The 19,393-nt window shown below is 42.0% G+C and overlaps 1 protein-coding gene across 1 annotated transcript; it reads right to left on the bottom strand.

The window, feature by feature from the left end:
• Positions 1–228: 228 nt before the first annotated feature.
• On the bottom strand, positions 229–7,612 carry smu1a (SMU1 DNA replication regulator and spliceosomal factor a). Its single transcript, XM_019884044.1, has 12 exons — positions 7,487–7,612; positions 6,184–6,394; positions 4,982–5,134; positions 4,773–4,883; positions 3,671–3,799; positions 3,461–3,580; positions 2,592–2,708; positions 2,386–2,513; positions 1,790–1,916; positions 1,536–1,703; positions 849–1,001; positions 229–760 (listed from the first exon to the last, which is right to left on the bottom strand). Exons 1-12 carry the CDS (start codon positions 7,510–7,512, stop codon positions 662–664), a joined length of 1,542 nt encoding a protein of 513 aa, XP_019739603.1. The 5' UTR covers positions 7,513–7,612; the 3' UTR covers positions 229–661.
• Positions 7,613–19,393: the final 11,781 nt, after the last annotated feature.

The raw sequence follows: 19,393 nt of genomic DNA, 5'->3' as shown, positions 1-19,393 counted from the left end.
CATTTTTCCAAAGTAAAAGGGGTTCGGGTCCCTTAGAATAATCAGTGAATATGTGAATAAACAGGGTTGAAGTGTACTAGACTTCAGTATTTTTAAATGCTCCAAATTTCACATTGGGTAAGTTTTCAGAGCAGCATTCACATTATTTCCACGGAAATGACATTTTCTTGTTGCATTTAGACTTACGGCAAAACATTTCCACCTCCATTAAAAATTGAACACAATTACATGCCGCTTGAATAGCTTTAATTACACAGTTAAGGTGGAAAAAGACATTGAATAAACTGCCTTGTCCATAACTGAGATGGTGATTGTTGTTTCTAACATGGACTGGAATAATCCCATTGTTGATTTGTGTGAAATTTGTCTGCCATTGTATGTCAATGATACTACAGGGCAAAATAACAACACACATGAGCATAGAAAGTCCTAAAAAATATTTACATAACTAGGAAAAAAAAATACAGGTGTAAATGACAACAATAAAAAATAAATCCACCCAGTTGAACCCCAAACTTTCTAAACTCTCTCGGTAATGCACCAACAAGTGATGTCTTCGATGCCGCTTCTTCTCAACTTCTCCAGGGGGATCACGACGTCACCGTGGTGGGTCTTGCCACAAGCAAACAAGCAAGGGCCAAGAGTTCACATCTGGGATCTTTCAGGGCTTCCAGAGCTTCAGGAGGCCGTCTTCGCCGTAGGTGGCGATGAGGTTCTGGTGGGGGTGGTGGGCGATTCCGATCACGTCCTTCTCGTGGACCTGAATGAGGATGGAAGAAAGAAACAAGGAAAATGAGTGCTTCGTTTCCTGCCAAAACCTCAACTACTTGGCCGCGCGTGCTCCGTACCGTCAGCGTTCTCTCCAGCTTGCCTGTGACCGTGCTGAAACAGTAGAGCACAAAGTCTTCGCCCACACAGTAGATCCACTCGCCGCGCGGTGACAATGTGCAGCACACAAAGTCGCCTCCTTCTCTCTTACCCGAACTGAAACTCCTCACGATCTGTAATTGATCCACAGTTGTGACACTCTAATGATGACGATGATATTCAAATCTATTGAGAATATATAAAGACTAAACAAGAGAGACGGTGTTAAAAATAATTCCTCAATTCCACTGCCAGCGGGGCACTGGAGCAACGTAAACGGCCGCAAGAGACACTTGCCTTGGCAAGAGAGCACGGCAACAGACCGTGGCTTAGATGAAAATGAAAAACATTGGTTACTTTTAACTGAGTACAATGTTAATATGCCCCAACTTTGGAAAACTTGTTATTTGCTAATTGAGCGCTTATCATTGATAAGCCAGACATTTTACAGAAAAAAAAACCCTCAACTAGAATCGATAGGATAGTCAAGCCTAAAAAGGTTCATGAGTGATAGCCTTAGCCCAGGGGTGCCCAAGTCAGGCCCTCAAGAGCCCTTATCCACCTTGTTTTACATGTTTCAACAAACCTGACTGAAGTGATCAGCTCATCAGCAAGCTTTGCTGAAGCCTGATAACACTCTCTGTGTATTTGTGCGTGTGTGAGTGTACCTGTCCCTGCATGTTCATGATGACCACGGTGTTGGAGCGGTTGCACACCACAAAGTGTTCTGGGTTCTTGGGTAGCAGGAGGACGTTGTTGACGGTAATGTCGGTGCCGGCCGACGAGCCCAGCGGCTTGAAGGTGCTGCTGCACTCTGTTGTCTTCACGTTCCACACCTAAGGTACACAAGAATTCGTGTAAAAACAAACAAACACACACACGCACGCACGCACACAACAGACATGACTGGCGGCAGGCGCACCTTGACCGTGCCATCTGAGGAGGCACTGACAATGTGGTGGCCGTCGGGGGTGAATGTGGCCTCATTGACAAACGACGAGTGGCCTCGGAACTCCTTCAGGGACTTGCCCGACTTCAGACCGTGGATCCTGACACAAAAAAACAAAAACAAAAAAACGTTACCACTGTTATATTTATCATGACTAGAGTAGATCTGGTGCATTAGCATTACATTAGCATATTGGTAATAAATATGATGTCGATATGGCACATGGTAAGTGCATAATATGGTACATTGGGTATGCATAAAATCAATATGCAATACTTGAAGTGCAAACGGATAAAATAAGAAAAAAATTGCACATGACATAACGTGATTTAAATATGGCCCAGTCGCAGCGGAGAGACAGTAAATATCTGTCATTTGGTGTATAGAACATTAGATGCAACATTGGTGGATTGACCATAAATGTGATATACAATCAGTATGGTACATGAGAGATGTATAACAGAATGTATGATGAATTAGGTACATAGAAAAACATCCCATTTCATCTGATATTTGTGGTCGCATTCAAGGTTCAGCCTCACAGTTTCGTGGCTGAGGAGTCTTCTCACCTGATTGTCTGGTCAAAGGAAGCGCTGAGGATCTGGCTGCTGTCCTTGCAAAAAGTCAGGCAGGTGACGCCCTTGCTGTGCGCACGTTCAAACCTCCGTAAACACTGGCCGCTCTGGATCTTCCACACCTGCCGAGACACGGGATGCACAAGGAATGTAAGCTCAATAGCTGACAACGCACACACAAAAAGGCAAACAACACAGACCTTGATCTTTCCGTCTTGGGCGCCGGTGGCCAACATCTCTGTGTCTCGACTGAAGCTCATGCACAACACGGCGTCGTCCATCATCATCATGTTATCCTGAGCCTGGTACTTGAGATCCTTTTGAAGACACACAACTGTACTGACGAATGAGGACTAAAAATGCTTTTCCAAAAATACATGGATGCTGTTGATTCTATGTGACTCACTTGAACAAACAATCCAAAAAGTTCAGATGTTAGGAATATGATTTTAAGATGAATTTTTCGCTGTTAATTGTCACAAGGCTCTAAATTTGAACAAACACTGCCACATCCTCACTTTTCTTTTTATTTCTTGGACTTTGTTCATTCAAAGCACTGTGAATCTTGAAACATCCTGTCTAACTCAGGTAAACATATCAACATTGTGTTGTGCAGCCCCTTTGGGGGGGTGTAGAGTGAGTGGGGAAGCAGTAGTCTAAGGAATTACGACAAAATCTCACTTCTCCTCCCAAAGTGCCAAGCAAATAATAATAATAAAAATAATAATAATAATAATAATGAACAAAGACATTCTTCCAATTATTTAACAGCCCTCAGATGTCTTTACCATCATGATATGTTGCAGGTTAAACTGTTCCGTTTAAGGTTTTTCAGCCTGATGGCAGGATTATGTAACTAGCCACATTGTGACATGACAATGCAGCATAAGTCAAAGGGGCTGGCTCACAGACCCACTTGGCAGCTAAAAGATTTTACTTGGGTGTGTAGTTTGACACTTGCTAGGTGGGCAGGCTCTGCAGAGAGCCAACTATTTGCGTACAAGTCATTAAAAAGTCACTTTTCAGACAACACATCCCTTTACATGCCTGGATCGGCGTTTTCTTTTACCTTTCTGATTTTGCCTGTGGTGAAGTTCCACACCTCGATGAATCCGTCCACAGAGCCGGTCACCAAGTACTGGCCATCAGGGGAGAATCTGGAACATTCCACGTGGGATTTTTGGCCAAACTGTAAAAGTAATTTGACGTTGTTAAGACATTTCAACCTCGCTTAGGAATAATCCGAGAGGACTCTGGCAGAGGGTAAGTCCGGCGCTACCTTGATGAGCTTGCTGAGCTGCGTGGGGAAACGTTCTTCTTCGACATCTTTGACGGCCGCTTTGCCCCTGAACAAGTCGATGGTCATCCCGGGGGGAAGGAGACCCTGATGCTGCTGCCACTTGAGTGACTGCTCACAAAAACAGGCAAAGGTATGTCAAAATGTAGTGAAAAGTAGGGCTGAATGATTCTGCAATGTAATCAAACTATTAAAACTGCAATTCATTTTGCAAATATTTTTGAAGAACGCAAGCAACAAATTAATCTGTATCATAATCAACATGAACTGACCTATTAGAAAGCTACATATTTGTCAACAAAAAAGTTGGACAGTTTGGGTAACTCAGAAATTCGAATGTAAACAAAACAAAGATGTACATGTTCAATTTCAACTTTGAAAAGGGGGAAAATAAAACATTGGACACCAATCTAAATAGATTCTCTGAGTCACTGAAGGAGCACAATACGCCCAAGTGCAAAATTAATACGGCACAGTCAGTCACAAAGAAAGTTCTGTGTGGTTCCCAATGCTCTGTATACTGTAGTTCTCACTGAGAAAGATTGCTTGATGGCAAAGATTGCTGAACATTGGCAAAAAAATGCTTGAGAAGACTTCAGTTGATGCCCACAAGTATATACTGTACAATAAATCAACAAGTTATTTCAATAATTATATTGCTCTTTCTTGAAGTGCTCATTTTGTATGCGTGTGTGTGTGTGTGAGATGGGGGGGTTATTTCACCAAGATGGTGACTACTTGTGACGTTGCACCCTTGAATGTGGATGACAGCTCCTGGTCTGTTGAGAAGGTTTGGATTGTTTTTGTGCCTTAATAAATTAAATTGCCGTACAAAAACTCCCATTTTGTATTTTCTTGGGTAGTCACTGCATGATATCAAAATTAGTTTGATGAACTGAAACCTTTGTATGTGATAAATATGCAAAGAACACAGAAATGAGGAAAGGGGCAAATACTTTTTCACAGCGCTGTATGTATAAACATTTTTAAGATGGGGGTGCGTTCTCACTTCCATCGATTTTTTTGCCTAATTGCAGTAGGATTCAGTTTCTAGTTCACCGGAAGCTTTGATGGAATTGCTCACCTGGCCCAGCAGAGCCATCAGACGGGACGGCGGGACCACGCTGACCTCTCCCGCCAAGGCCTGAGCGATAGCCGCCCGACGCTTCTCCTTGCTACTGCCATCTGGATATGCCTGCAAATAAACTCATTAGAATCTCACTTGATGATCCTCAAATATGATGATGAATACAACAACAATGTATCTTCCTCACAACAATGTATCTTCCTCACCTCGCGGGGATCAAAGTAGGAGCGGGCCAGCAGGTTCTCCAGGTGGATGTACCTCTCCGGCTGGGTCTGCTTCAACATAATCATTGGGTCTGTTTGCCTGAGGAGGGAACGCGCTGCACCCAACTCTCTCAGCTCTATGAGTTCCAGCACAACCTGTACAGAATAGACATACACAAATGTCACTGCCATGCTCCGGGCACAGGCAATGATGAAACCACAAATTCTTCTTTGGCACTATGTCTTGGCATACAAGCTTGACATTTGGTAGCAATCAGACAAAATCTCAAGGACAAGTTGGCTTTTGAAGGAGGACACCTGGAAATGACCAAAATGACTTAAATGTCCCTTTCGAATGAAAATGTCTGCCTTCCTTTTGCCTTTTTGGGCATTGCTTCTTGAGACTTTTTTGGGGGGGTTACTCATGATACACCTGCCCACTAAATTTTATATACGTAAGTGAATCAAAGTGGCTGGCAGGCTGCATTAAAAAAAAACAAACAAAAAAAAAAACAGGTCATTCAGGAGATTCTTCTCACTATTTAACAGTCTCCAGAGATGTCTTTACCATCATATGTTTCAGGTTAAGCTGTCCCGTTTAAGGTTTTTCAGCATGATGGCAGGATTATGTAATTTGCCACATTGTGACAATGCAGCAAAATTTGACCATTGTGCCGTCTCATGATAGACATACTTTACAAATTTAATATTGCTAATGGAAACCGGCTAGGCTATGTTTTCTTTCGAGGCCCCATGGAAACTTGCAAAATATAGAAAATGGGACGTTTTAGGTGTTTTTACACAACCAACGGCCAACTTTGTATCTCTCTTCAGGTATGGCTTTTTCACTCTTTTTGTGGTCTTTGCATGATATACGCGATTAACAAATTCCAAGTCGCTAAGGCATACCAGATTCTACAGATTCCTTTTTTAAAGGAGACCCCGTAAAGAGCCAAAATGGGATCGGAATGGCCGATATGAAACAAAATGATAGATTGATTGGCAGTCTGTCACACATTGAGAAATGGTTCCTTTTTGGGGTTCAAAATGAAATCAAGCTGCTTTAGATCAAAGTTTAGGCAGATGTGCATTGTGTTTTGGACCAATAAACTCAAAGCAATTGCTATACCTCTCTTGTATTAGTCTGTGTAGCTGTACCTAATATTGTGACCCGTAGGGAGAGAGAAGAAATAAAGTGAGCTGACCTGCTCGTAAAGATCTACGAGGGTCTTGTCGGGCAGCTTGAGGGACTGGATGGCCTGGAGGACAGTATCCCAATGGCCGCTGTTGATGTCGGCCACGAAGCTCTCAATACTGTCCACTGTGTTTAGCGACACGGTGGTCTCCTCCTGGAGGGTCGCCAGCGACCTGTGCAGGTTGTTCTCCTTCAGGTACTGCATGATGAGTCGAATTACGCTGAAAGTGACATTAGTTGGGGTGGTGAATCTGACAGCGAAAAAAACTACAGTCCCTCAAGAGCCACCTTACATTTCTAAAATGGACAGATGAGCGAGCCCAAGTCATTCGTAGATGGAAAAAAAGGTTCATAGTGTATATAAAATAGTTATTTAAACCCACACTTTTATACTTTTACAATTACAGTGGGGTTATCACTTGTATAATTCGTTCCATTATCATACGTGCTTGTATCTCAAATAATCTTTACCCAATGGAAATGAAAGCCGCAGTCGCAAACACTTTTAGCCGTTTATTAAATAGGAGTCACGAGAACACAGAAAAGGAGCGCAAGCTCACACTGAAATAACAGGACTGTACAACCCCAAATCTGGCTTCATTCACTTAGCCACACCCCCCCGCCCCGCAAAGGCACACATGCAACACACAAATATGACAGTTGATTAATTTTAACTCGCTTTAATCGTTCTTTTACACAGAGCAGTGCATCTTTTCTTGTACAGCCTATAAAAGATAAAGTGTGGTGTTTTAGGGAGCTGCAACGCAATCATGCATTTCATTTCAATGGTGAAAATTGATTTAATATATACGAATAAAACGAGTCACGAACCTGGACACGGAACTTATTGCTGTCGTAAATTAAAGTTCCACTGTAATTGACATGAGGTTCCTCTGGGACTTTTACTTTCACCATAATATTTCCTCTTCACATGTACATGTGCTAGTAGTCTCGTGAGGACGTGTGCCACCGCTGCTTAAATTCTGTGAAGGTACCGAACGCTCATTTAGGGTGTATTTTTGCATCCCTAGCGCCTGGTTTCTCGGTTGTAACTCGAATTAGAATGTCGCTCACGATGAAAAGAAATTTGACAACTCTATCCTAAAATATCTCAGTACGTCTAGTAAAAGCAAAAAAAAAATCATTTGACCCGAACTTAAACTGGTCTAGCGTCGGAACCGCTCACGCTAGCGTAGCTCGAGAGTGGCCTCGCATTCAAGAACATTTCAATGCAATTAAACGCGTGGGGTGAAAAGGAAGGTTTGATGTTTTGTGTGCTTTAATCGCTAAATGTCAAGAGTTTGTTTACTCACTCTGCCGATTCAATCTCCAGAGACATGTTGAGTTAAGTGATGAACAAATTCAACAAGAAACAAACCGCGAGCAGAGGCTGTTAACCCGGAAGTGGACCGAAGACCTCCACGCCTCTCTTGGTGTTTAATGGTAGGTTGAAAATCGCTTAGCGCCAACTGCTGGTAGTTTGTGGTAGTGGAGCAATTTGTTTCGAGGGATAACTTGGATGGAACGTGGTTCTAAACGAGCCACAAAAATGACTGACTGAAAGAAAGTCAAGAGAACAAAAGAGGAATGTAAAATTTTCTGACATTCTACTTCAGAATTTTTAAAGGTGGATACATTTTTACATCATGCATAATAATTACTGTATTCTATTCGATCAAGAACAGGCAACTTTGATGATGGAAGGTGCGACAATTTTTCATCAGCGCTACTTAGAGGGGCACTCACTTCTTAACCACATGAGCCACAGCCATGATAACGTGCCATTTTAATATGGACAAAATATGTGCATATATGTTTTTAATTTATTAAATGTACATCAGTATTTTCATCCATCTATTCATCCATCCATTTACTAATCCGTTTATCCTCACGAGGGTCGCAGGCAGCGGGGTGCGCCCTGAACTGGTTGCCAGCCAATCGCAGGACACACATAGACAAACAACCATTTGCGCTCAGGGGCAATTAGGGACAATTTAGAGTGGCCAATTAACCTGCCATGCATGTTTTTGGAATATGGGAGGCAACTGGAGTACCAAGAGAAAACCCACAGGCATGGTGAGAGCATGCAAACTCCACACAGGAAGGAGCCGGAATCGAAGCCTGCATCTCTGCACTTTGAGGCGGACATGTACATCTACTGTACTACAGAATCGGAACACAACCTCATTCACCCTGTGACCACTAACAGGCCGCTGGTGGAACAGCAGGTGGCCAAGTTTGGTCTGAGTTTGGTCTTTTGGTTATTAAAAATTAATCTTTTGTTCATTTGTGCACTGTAAAGGCGCACTGTAATAGGCAAGTAACGCTCCTGTATATTCGACATATCCATTGCCAGTTTTATTTGTCACGATTAGGATCAGCCAAAGGAGACATTGAGTGCAAATGTGAATGTTTGCTCCGCGAGAAGTTGTCAATGTCAGGAAATACTGGAGAAGAGCAGCACTCTGCTTCTCTATTGTTGTCATACTAATGATGACGTATCTTCCGCAAGGCTTCCTTGATGGACCATGTGTAATTCATGATGAGTATGAGGTGTTCGGACAGATGTGGCAAAAGTACTGGATTTACACTCTGTACTTAAGTAGAAGTCTAGAATTAAAAAAATAAGGCTGTTTCAAGCACTGATTCAACTCCTGCACAAAAGAAAAAAGTACACTCTCATTCAACATTCTCAAGCGCAAAGGTAAAAAATATTTTTTTTTCAGTTATTTGCAATATCCATTTTAATAACTTCAAAATTGTCACGTTGCGAGGTGGTGGTGGACCCCAAAAAGCAGGCAGGAGAGAGGACTGTCATCATCACCTCTGTGTGACCATAACAGCCAATCGCTACAGCAATCATTGTCTTCATAATCATTCAGATCACCAAAACAATTCTCAATTGCCACAGCGACCATCCACATCACCATGCATATTAACAGTCACCAAAACAATTATTTGCATCACTATACAGATCATTTACATGGCAGCAAAACAATCACTTGTCACTATAACAATAATTTATATTGCCATAATAATCACCCATCCCTAGAGGAATCATTCACGTCACGATAACAATAATTCACAGCAAGATAAGAATCACCAGTCACCATAATAATCATTCATGTCACCATAACATCACTAATCACCAAACCTCTACAAATAGGAATTGTTCACTCTATTTATCCCCCAATTGTTATTGGTAAGAACACGCAGCAGGGGGCGCTGCATGCACACACCTTCCCCCTGGTCTCTGAAGGTCTTTCAAGGTGAACATGTTTTGATGCTCGGAGGTAGGTAATCGTGACATCATGCGTGACATCATGCCGCAGTTTGGGGGAAGAAGAAGAACCGGTGGGATGTGGTCAGGTTTGATTTCACCATATCCCAGCGGGACAAAACTTCATGGGGGCCTGCCAGGAGATTGATGGTGGTGGCATAAAAGAGAGAGCTTGAGGGGAAAAAGAAACAAAGGCAAAGGCCCACAGAGTATTTTCATCATGGGTGGGCAAACTTTCGAGCTCAAGGGCCGCATTAAATTTATAAAAAGGACAGATAGGCCAGATTATTTGTAAATTATGTAAATGATAGTTAATTGACCAATTACTGTATCTAATCAAACATTATTTTGAGAGTAAACTCCCGTTGATTGGATGCAATACTGAAGAATCCATTGTGGTGCCAAGGAAGCAGTTGGTGTGTCAGAGAACACTTTATTGAGCAAATCCAGAATGGCAGACGAACAGCAACATCCGGAAAACAGCCCTCTACCCTTAGTTGCGTAGATGAAGTAAAACAGCACTACACCTTATGCTAAAAGAGTCGTCCATTTTGGGTTTAAGTATTTCTTTTAGGTTCATCCCACCAGATTTGAATTTTTGGAAAAAGTCAAACCCTTATACCATTTTGGGGATGGAGGATGAGAAGTTTTTTTAAAAGGACGAAAGCAGGTTTTCGTCCATCTCCGTAATCGTCCGTAACCGGGTCAAGTACCTACGGACACCCATTTCACTAACAACTGACAGAAACACTCCCAACATGTCTTGCGTGTGTAATCCACCAATATACTACCTATCAGATCTAATATGAAATATCGTGTACTTAGTTTGATGTCACCATTTAAGGTTATTTCCTACATTGGAAAGAAAAACACACGAACAAGATTTCTCATAATTTGGACCTTTTATGTACATTGAAACATTTTTATCATACTGTGATTTAAATAACATTTTGGGGGGTTCGACTTAATCAACTCATCTTTATTTTGACAGCACTTTCGCAAGACCTGCCGCTGTAACAACGCAATTTACAGAACACAAAACATAAAACACTAACATTAAATCATAAAGCTTGGTCATCCGCAAGGGACTCAGAGTAGAGCCACTGTTCCTCCGCATCGAGTGCAACCAAATGAGGTGGCTTGGGCATCTGGTTAGGATGCTTCCTGAACATCTCACCGATGAGGATGAGGTGTTCTGGGTATGTTCCCCTGGGATGAGGCCTTCGGGACGAGCCAGGACACGCTGGAGAGGAATCCCCTTTGGGAGAGCAGAGTGGAAATGTTTGGGGAAAGGGAAATCTGGGCTGCCCAGCCTAAGCTGCGATCCCGGCTAAGTGAAAGAAAATGGAAAGATGCAGTATTTAAATCACAATTTAAATCAAATGGTGAGTGACAGGACGTAGAGGTGATGAAGCTTGGGAGGCCGCTAATTGCATTGATTCTGTCAAAAGGAAGGGGTCCCGAGTTCATGGTTTGATATTTATTATCCTCTTGACAGCCTGGGTAAGGCAAATACACATTTGGTTCCGTGTACAAACAGACTTCTCATGAGCTCGCCAGCTCGAAAGCAAAAAGAGGTCCTGTGGGAGGGGGATGATATGAGTGCTTGGAACACGGCGAGCCTTTCACTTCTCCATCCACTCTTGCGTGTGGTGCAAATACAAGCGTCAGGTGCTTTGAAAAACACTGGCGAGGAGGTTTGCTGAGAGAAAAGCATCGAGCCTTGCACACCCACACACAGACCACAACATCGCATTTAAAAATAAAGACAAAAACTAGGACACTTCGTAACAGACAAACACATGCATAAAATGTAGACGTGTCATCGGTGTTAAAAATACATTTACGGACAAAAGGACATGCATAAAGCCATCTCTGATTAAAACTCACAAAGTTAAAAAAACAAAACAAAACATTTTCACTCACAGACTGCCATGTGTCCACAATTACTGCAATGTGATTGTTCCTTGTCAGTTATCCCCGATAACTACCACCTGTCACAATTGAAATAAACACCATGACTAGAATTAACACACAGACAAAAACATGTGAACGACCTTGCCAGTTTCACCTGGCAACATGAAATTTAAGAGCACAATCTATCACGGGTGTATCCACAAACAAGTCTCAACAAGGCATGTACGAATCTACAATACACAGGAAGTCGGCCATTTTGGTTTGAAGCAACCATTTGAGTGTCGCTCATTCAAAGTATTTTTCTTGGACACGTCTTCCTAAGAGCACTGCGAGCACGGCAACCTGCAGCGAGGCTGTTAAGCAGAACACAGGGGGAAAAAAAACACAAAAGCCATTGGAGCTAATTAACACCGTTTGATTGTCTGCAGGCATGTGGGACACCTTTTCATTTGTTGTCCACCAAGTTTTAAGCATGGAGCTGTGGGGGGCTAATTGATTCTGGGAGTAGGGCTCGTTGGCATGCACAAGCACGATAAGAAGAAAATCCGTCTTCTGACAGTGGCCTCTGCATATTGGAAACTCCATGCCAATGAGGACGAAAGGAAAAATTCTGCTCCAATTTACCTTCTTTGGAACTGGTTTCTGTCTTTGCATGCTGTGCTGCAATAATGAAAACTTTCTGGGACTTAACGCCACCCAACTGTTTAATGCACAAACTTTAACTCGGGTAGTAATTGGACAAAAATCTCTCGTGTAAGTCAAACTAAAGGTCAAATGAAGGCAAAATGGCAGATCTCCCGTGCCTTTCAGACATGACTTCTTGAGACTTTTCTGTGGTTCTACTCATGATAAACCTGTCCACCAAATTTCACTGGTCTCAGTCAAAATGGCCTTGGGGTCTTAAATTTGCAAAACTTATTACTGGCGTTTCTGTGTTATTGTGAGTCATTGAACTTTGCCACCACGGTCTGCCCACACACAATGTCAAAAACTTAAACATTCTGCAATTTAGCGCAATTTATCTGTTTTGCTATTGGATGCAATCAGACAAAATCTCTCAGAAAAGCATGCCTGAATTATTTTTGAAGTCTGAAACGTGGCAAAAGGTCAAAAGGCTCAAGGGAGCCGAATACTTTTCGCACGCCGCTGTACATACAAAGACGATTATCAGCCATGGCCTCTTGAGACTTAATTGCGTGTCTACGCATGATAAACATACCTACCAAATGTCACGCTGCCAAGAGAAACTGCCTTCAGAGGCTAAATTTTCCAAAAATCCACAAGCCGAGCTATTAGGAAATGTTCGTGTTTTATGGTAAATTGGATAGCTGTCTGACATAATGCAGTCATTCATTAGTCATTGACCAATGGAAATGGCCACCTATGCTTTACCTGCCTAAGGCTGCAAATTAAGTCGACCATTGGTGGCAAGTCAGAAGACGTTCTCTTTCCACAATGTCACGTCCCATCAGGCCATAATGACCTGTCATCATCATCATCGCAGATAAAGCGCGTCTGCTTCATTCTCTCATCACTGGGCCCAATCACTCTTGGCTTTTTCCGGCAATGCAATCATAGATCTGAAATGTCAGCCATTCACTCCCCCACACCCTTTCAGTTTGAGGTGGGAGCTTTATTAGTGTTCTCATTCCTACTGTATGGTAAAATTGTCTGATTGGGGATCTGAAGGAGCAGTGGTACCTTAATATTCAGGTTTAATTTGCGCCTTGACAAATCTTGTAGCTCAGTTAATTTAGCTATCAAATTAATTAGAATCAATTGAAATAGCATTCATCTAGCCCTCCTCCAAAGCCACCACAATTTTTTGTGACATACTTTTGATTTTAAAAAAGCACATAAATGCAATAAATGCCAATGCGAAGAGGACATTTAAGTTGTAATTACTGTTCTTACTGTATTTGTCTGCCTTTAAATGGGAATTACAGCCAAGATATTTATCATTTTAACATTTACTAGGTGCCAGTCTTTTCATTGAAGCGAGTGTGCGAATTTGTGAGAACGTGACGTGTATTTGCCAATTCAGCCTTCTTTTGCAGCGTTATTTACTAACAAAACCAAGTTTGAAAGAACACGTTCATTAGGACAAAGAATTAGAACTTAGTACGAGAGTCGTGAGCAAGGCCAATAATCCGACAGCAAGTAGTCGGCTTGGAGCTGCACCCAAAACAGAAACAGAACAAAACCATGACACGCATCGAAAACATTTTGGGTGCTCGTAAGTCAAGGTACTCCTAAATATCAAATGGGTGGTTGAGGTAACGCTAAAATTGTATTTGCATGGGAAGTCAACAAAATGGAAAAAATTTTCCTCATGCTATTGCAAGTGTGCGTTGAATTATGGATGGAAACAAATTAATACTTGGAACAAAAGGTGGCACTTATCATTAATCCTCCCCACTCAGCCCCCACCCTTTTCATTATCTTTTTATGATTTCTCTGAATAATTGAGAATTTAATAATGCCACTGTCACTGAGAACACGATCACAGCCCTGCTTATTCATTCTCAATAAAAATCTTTTAATCAGTGGCCACACTTTCTGTTCTATATTAGCCTGGTGTTGAACAACATTCAGAATTTTGTCAGTAGTTTTTATGATGTTAGCATCATGCCCGTTGACGCAACCTCATAAAAACGCATTGATTTCATGCTTTCATGTTGTGGTACTTAACGTGCATGATGAATAAATGATGCGTGCATGATGTATTTATACCTAAATAAATGCAAATCTATATGTGTTTGTATAAACTGCCCATGATGACTAATCTCTGCGCGTATTTAACGCCGCATTACTGGGTGGCCATTTTAGAAACAATGTTGAACATCAAAGAACAAAATGTCCGGCTAATCAGGGAGGTGTGTGCTGTTGTTTTTCCATTGTCTAAACGCTTATCATTTTGGAAGTCTTGTACTGTAATTTTGGACATGGAAGTGAAAAAAAATGATGATGACATGGTATCTCAAGGCATACCTGAAAAGAAAAAGGAAGCCTCCCATTTTGACTTATGCAGCCATTTTTGGTGCTCGCTTGGCACACAACAGGATTCAAACAAACAAACAAACAAATAAGCAAGTCCCGAAGCCAGTTTCACCTTGCAACATGAAATTTGGTAGGCATGCCTGTCATGCGGAGACCCAGAAAAAAAAGCTTCAAGAATCCAGACACAGGATGTCTGCCATTTTGGTTTGAAGCTCAACTCAACTCAGCTTTATTTATATCTCACTTCAACAAGTGCTGTACATAAAACATAAAAGACACTGATTCATATAATAATCATTATACAGTCATGACCAATGAAATAGAAATGTTCTTTTTTTAATTAAAATATACAAAGCGACTGCTATTCTCTTCAGAGGTTTTTCAAAGGCTGACTCATCCTGGAGAATTTGCCCGATTGCTACCAAATTTGAACCTCACATACTCGACAGATGGAGGAAGAGCAATAGTAAACAACATCCATCAGGGCGGCGCCGCACACCCTCTGCTTGACACGGGATAACGTGCAAAAAGATTTTCTTGTTTGGAGGCGCGCGCACACACACACACACACACACACACACACACACACACACACACACACACACACACACACACACACACACGTGCCCTTTTCAAGCACTCCAGTGTGGAGCTAAATAATTGATTGAGCGCTTTTTCCTACGGGAGGCGAAGTAGGCCAACATGTCTGCTGGTGCGCTCAAAGACCTCCTCCTTTCTGTCTGCCGACACATTTGAAATGTTGCTCCATTTCATCAACTTCAATCAGGTACTGAGAAACAGCCAACTTTTTAGCAGGAAACATTTGACAGATGGGCCACTTTTGCTATTATCTATTTTTGACCTGCAATAACGGTCCTATTTGGTCAATGCGATTGTGGTCATCGTAACCTTTGAGAAGTCGACCTGCAAATTTGCCAGCTTCTGGATCCTGATGTGGCATCAGAAACAAGCACAGCATGAGTGGAAGCAATTGTCATTGTGTCATCAAGCCCTTTTCATGCTGGCTTTTCCATGGCTAGCTGTCCCGTGTGAAAGATACTGACACGGGATTGATTTGGGGCCTGAAATTGAATTTCAAATTTGTAGACGCCCGACGTCCTATCAAAGGCAGAACAGAAGAAATGCTGGCTCTATTTATACACACACACACACACTTCATACCTGTATATGTAAGATGGCGCTTCAGTCCTCCCGGTGGCAAGTAAGCAGCATTGTTAGTCCATTCATGTAAGTCCATGGGACTGATTTCAAATTAATTCACCTTGCTCCCCTTCACTTATTCAATTGTTCATATTTATTTCAATGTACCGGTACTCTTATTTCATTCAGACTTGAATTTTAGTGTTATTAGTAATTTCCATCCATCCATTTTCCGATGCACTTATCCCCACAAGGGTCGTGGGGGATGCTGAAGCCTAACCCAGCTGTCTTTGGGCAGTAGGCGGGGGACACCCTGAACCGGATGCCAGCCAATCGCAGGGCATACAGAGACGAACAACCATTTGCAGTCACACTCACACCTAGGGACAATTTAGAGTGTTCAATCAGCCTGCCATGCATGTTTTTGGAATGTGGGAGGAAACCGGAGTACCCAGAGAAAACCTACGCAGGCCCGGGGAGATCATGTAAACTCCACACAGGGAGGCCGGAGCTGGAATTGAACCCGGTACCTCTGCATTGTGAGGTCGGTGCGCGAACCACTGGACCACCGGGCCGCCTGTTATTAGTAATTTGTTTGATATAATTGTATTGAAGGTCAATTTTCACCCGACTTTTGTTGCTCCAGAGAGTTCATGGAGCCCTTAGCATCTGCCGATTGTCACCCTGAGGGTTGGTGTTGGAAGTGGTGCAGGTCCACAATTTGACAGCTTCCAACGTATCAGAGGTGGAATGCCGATTGTATGCAAGCAATTGTCAGTGTGATATTAAAACCCTTCGCGCTGGGCATCAACAACAACAAACAATGTAACTGGAGGGACAGCTACACAGTCAAATGTTTCAGAAGCTACTGGACTGGATCAAATGTGATCAATGAGTCTGAAGCTTGCTGCTAATTACTACATCAGCGAGTGACAAGATGGCAGCTGTCAGCCATCATTGTGGGACGGGGGAGAATGGGGGGAGTAAAGACGGTTTGGGGCTGGGGGATTCATCTTGAGGGTCTATGACAGAAAGCATACATGCGTCATGGGCTCCGTCACATATGGACTTGGATTCGCTGAGTGGATTTCCATTTCTTGCCTGTAATCAGTCCGCCTCACATCACGGACTTATATATGGATATTCCACTCGCGGCTAAACCCAGAGGGCAGCCATCTTACCTCGCCACTGTTACTAAGATCCTCTGTTATTTTTCCACTGAAAACACTGTTACCAGTGCATTTTGAACACTAGAGGATCCCCTTATAAGAGAGACAGACAGTAATGTGAAAACACTGCGGGGAAATCATTGTATTCAATCCAGGCAGGCGATGCGAGTGGCAATGTAAGAGGACCACCCATGGCTTTCATCGTCCAGTCATACCGAAGTCATATTCGTTCCTTCAGTTCTGTGGTGCGTTCAATTGCAATGGGGGAAATTTGAAAAGGACTTTTGAGGTAAAGAATTACTCTGCTATAATGCAGAGGCAGACTGAATGGCTGTTTGGCACCGTGGCATGCTGCAGTGCTGCAAGGGAAGACAACGTAGCTCTCTTAAGACAATATCTTCATTGTTAAGTCACTTTCCATGGGGCTCCTGATCATCAAATACTGTCATAATGAATGACATAAGCATCAATATTTTGTTTTGGGAATCAATTTTAAAGCAAAAAGATCTGGTGTCGGAAGTCTCAGTATTTTGGTATCGATTCACACATCACTATTCATGATAATGAACACCTTGGACAATATAGTAACAAAATAATCCACAGCACACTAGGTCATGTGTGCGCCTGTTGTCAATGTCACATGATTAATGTGATTGCTCCTCTCGCCAGTTACTCATGATAACTGCCACACTTGAAATAAACAGCTTGACTCGATGAGTGTTTAGCATAAAGATGGGATGTAGCGTTGGATTACAAGGTGATGGTTAATTTGATCGTAATCATGGCGGGAATGAATATTGATGAGGTTTAAGAATAGACCCAATTACGGAAGATGTATAGAAATGTTAGATGGGGATTAAATGAGAGGAATGATGGACTATCATCTTCACCAAGGGACCGGAAAGAAACCACAGCAATTAAATGTGCAGGGAGGTGATTGGAGCACTGCAACCATGTGACTCGCATTACATAATGTATGCATGGTTATTATCCTCATTATTATGTTATATATAGCATTGAACATTGAATAATGTCTTTCACTCTATTAAACGGGGGTTTTGATGGTTTTAATTTATAGCCTTTTACTGGGAAATGGGAATATGCTGTGAATAAAGTTGGCATGGAATAAAGACCTATCAAATAAAATACACACACACACAACTATACTTTTGCAAAATAGGTTATTTAAGCAGCAGTTATTTAAATTTTTTTTACACATCCATGTCTGCTATTCTGCACTTTCCCTCCTTCCTGAAGAGCTGAAAATGGCTGCCTTGTGCATCTGCTAACAACCCACAAGGAAACATTTGGGTATTTATAGCTGAGCAAAACATCCCGTTGACTTGTGTGTGATCCCGACGCAGGAACATCAAGAATTCATACTTCCCTTGGCCCATCGTGCTATTCATATAAATCATGAAGAAGAATACATTATGCAGTGTGAAGGTCTGTGCACTGATGATAATGATGACAATATGACTCACTGAGATCAGTGACAACTTTGCCTTTCACACAGAACCCAGCAAAGCTGGTGCACAATACAGCGCATCGCGAAAGTGTTCACAGCCCTTCAATTTTTACACATTTTGTTGTGTGACAATCTAATAAGGTCAACTTCCTCCCTCATTTACCAGCGAAACAAAATGTTCAATCAACGGTCTTTGATCTTTTCCGCCAAATATGATTTGTGGGAAGTGGCTTGCAAATAGGCTTAAAGCATCATCAGTGCCATGTGAAGGATAAATATTTTTAAAAACTGAGCGTGAAGAGGAAACGCCTAAATCCTTTTATTGTGGAGAAATTATTGATTTTGAAGCAAACCTTGTAAAGACACCCCTGTGTCGTTTTGTTGTTTCTGTTCATAAGTACTCCCATCATAATAAAAATGTCCAACACGTTTAATTTATGGAGAAAACTAAAACATTCTGGGAACTTTGTCTACATAGTTTGACACAAATTGATAAGGTTCGGAAATGAACGAAATGGTGTGCAAAACAAATAAATATTTATTGATGAAAATATTTACAGAAAAACGAAGGACCGGCAATGTATAAACATAACTCGATGGTGACAAAAAGCCAGATAAACCAAATATAAACATAAATGGCAAGGTAAATTTGAAACATGGAAAAAAACAAAAACAAAACGAAACGGCACAGGCCCAAACACACGAGACTTAAATCAGACAAGAATAATTGGAAAACCAAAATACTTACAAACAAGGTACGGTCGGAGAAGGAGCGACTGTGAGAGTGCAGTCTAGAAAAGATCTCTTGACCATAACAGCAAGCAAGGTCAATAATCTGACGGAGACTTGGAAACTTGACCATGCCTAAATACTAGGCAAGGCTTGATGGCGAACGAGAACCAGGTGTACTGCTGAAGAGGGCACGCCCTCCACTCCAGCTGGCACTGAAAACAAAAACAAAGACAGAGCAGAACATAACACAAACACTCTTTCAGGGCACACGCGCTCTTGAACTGATTGTTTATGAGATTTTTTTTTTTTTTTTTTTTTTATGAACAAAGCTGGTTCTGTTTCCGTGTGGATATGGCACCTTCTGTACTGAAACCCAGCGAAATTCCTGCAGAGTTGTCACAGAAGATCCAGTAGGAAAAAAATAAAAAAAATGCTGACAAAAATTGGGTGAAAAAAAGCTTGCCATGTGTGTCATGTGGATGACACATTGTAA

The sequence above is a fragment of the Hippocampus comes genome, unplaced genomic scaffold (assembly GCF_001891065.2).
Source record: "Hippocampus comes isolate QL1 unplaced genomic scaffold, H_comes_QL1_v1.1 scaffold156, whole genome shotgun sequence".
NCBI classification, from domain to species: domain Eukaryota; kingdom Metazoa; phylum Chordata; class Actinopteri; order Syngnathiformes; family Syngnathidae; genus Hippocampus; species Hippocampus comes.
The sequence above is the reverse complement of the archived record's forward strand: the minus strand, read 5'-3'. Positions and strand labels throughout refer to the sequence as shown.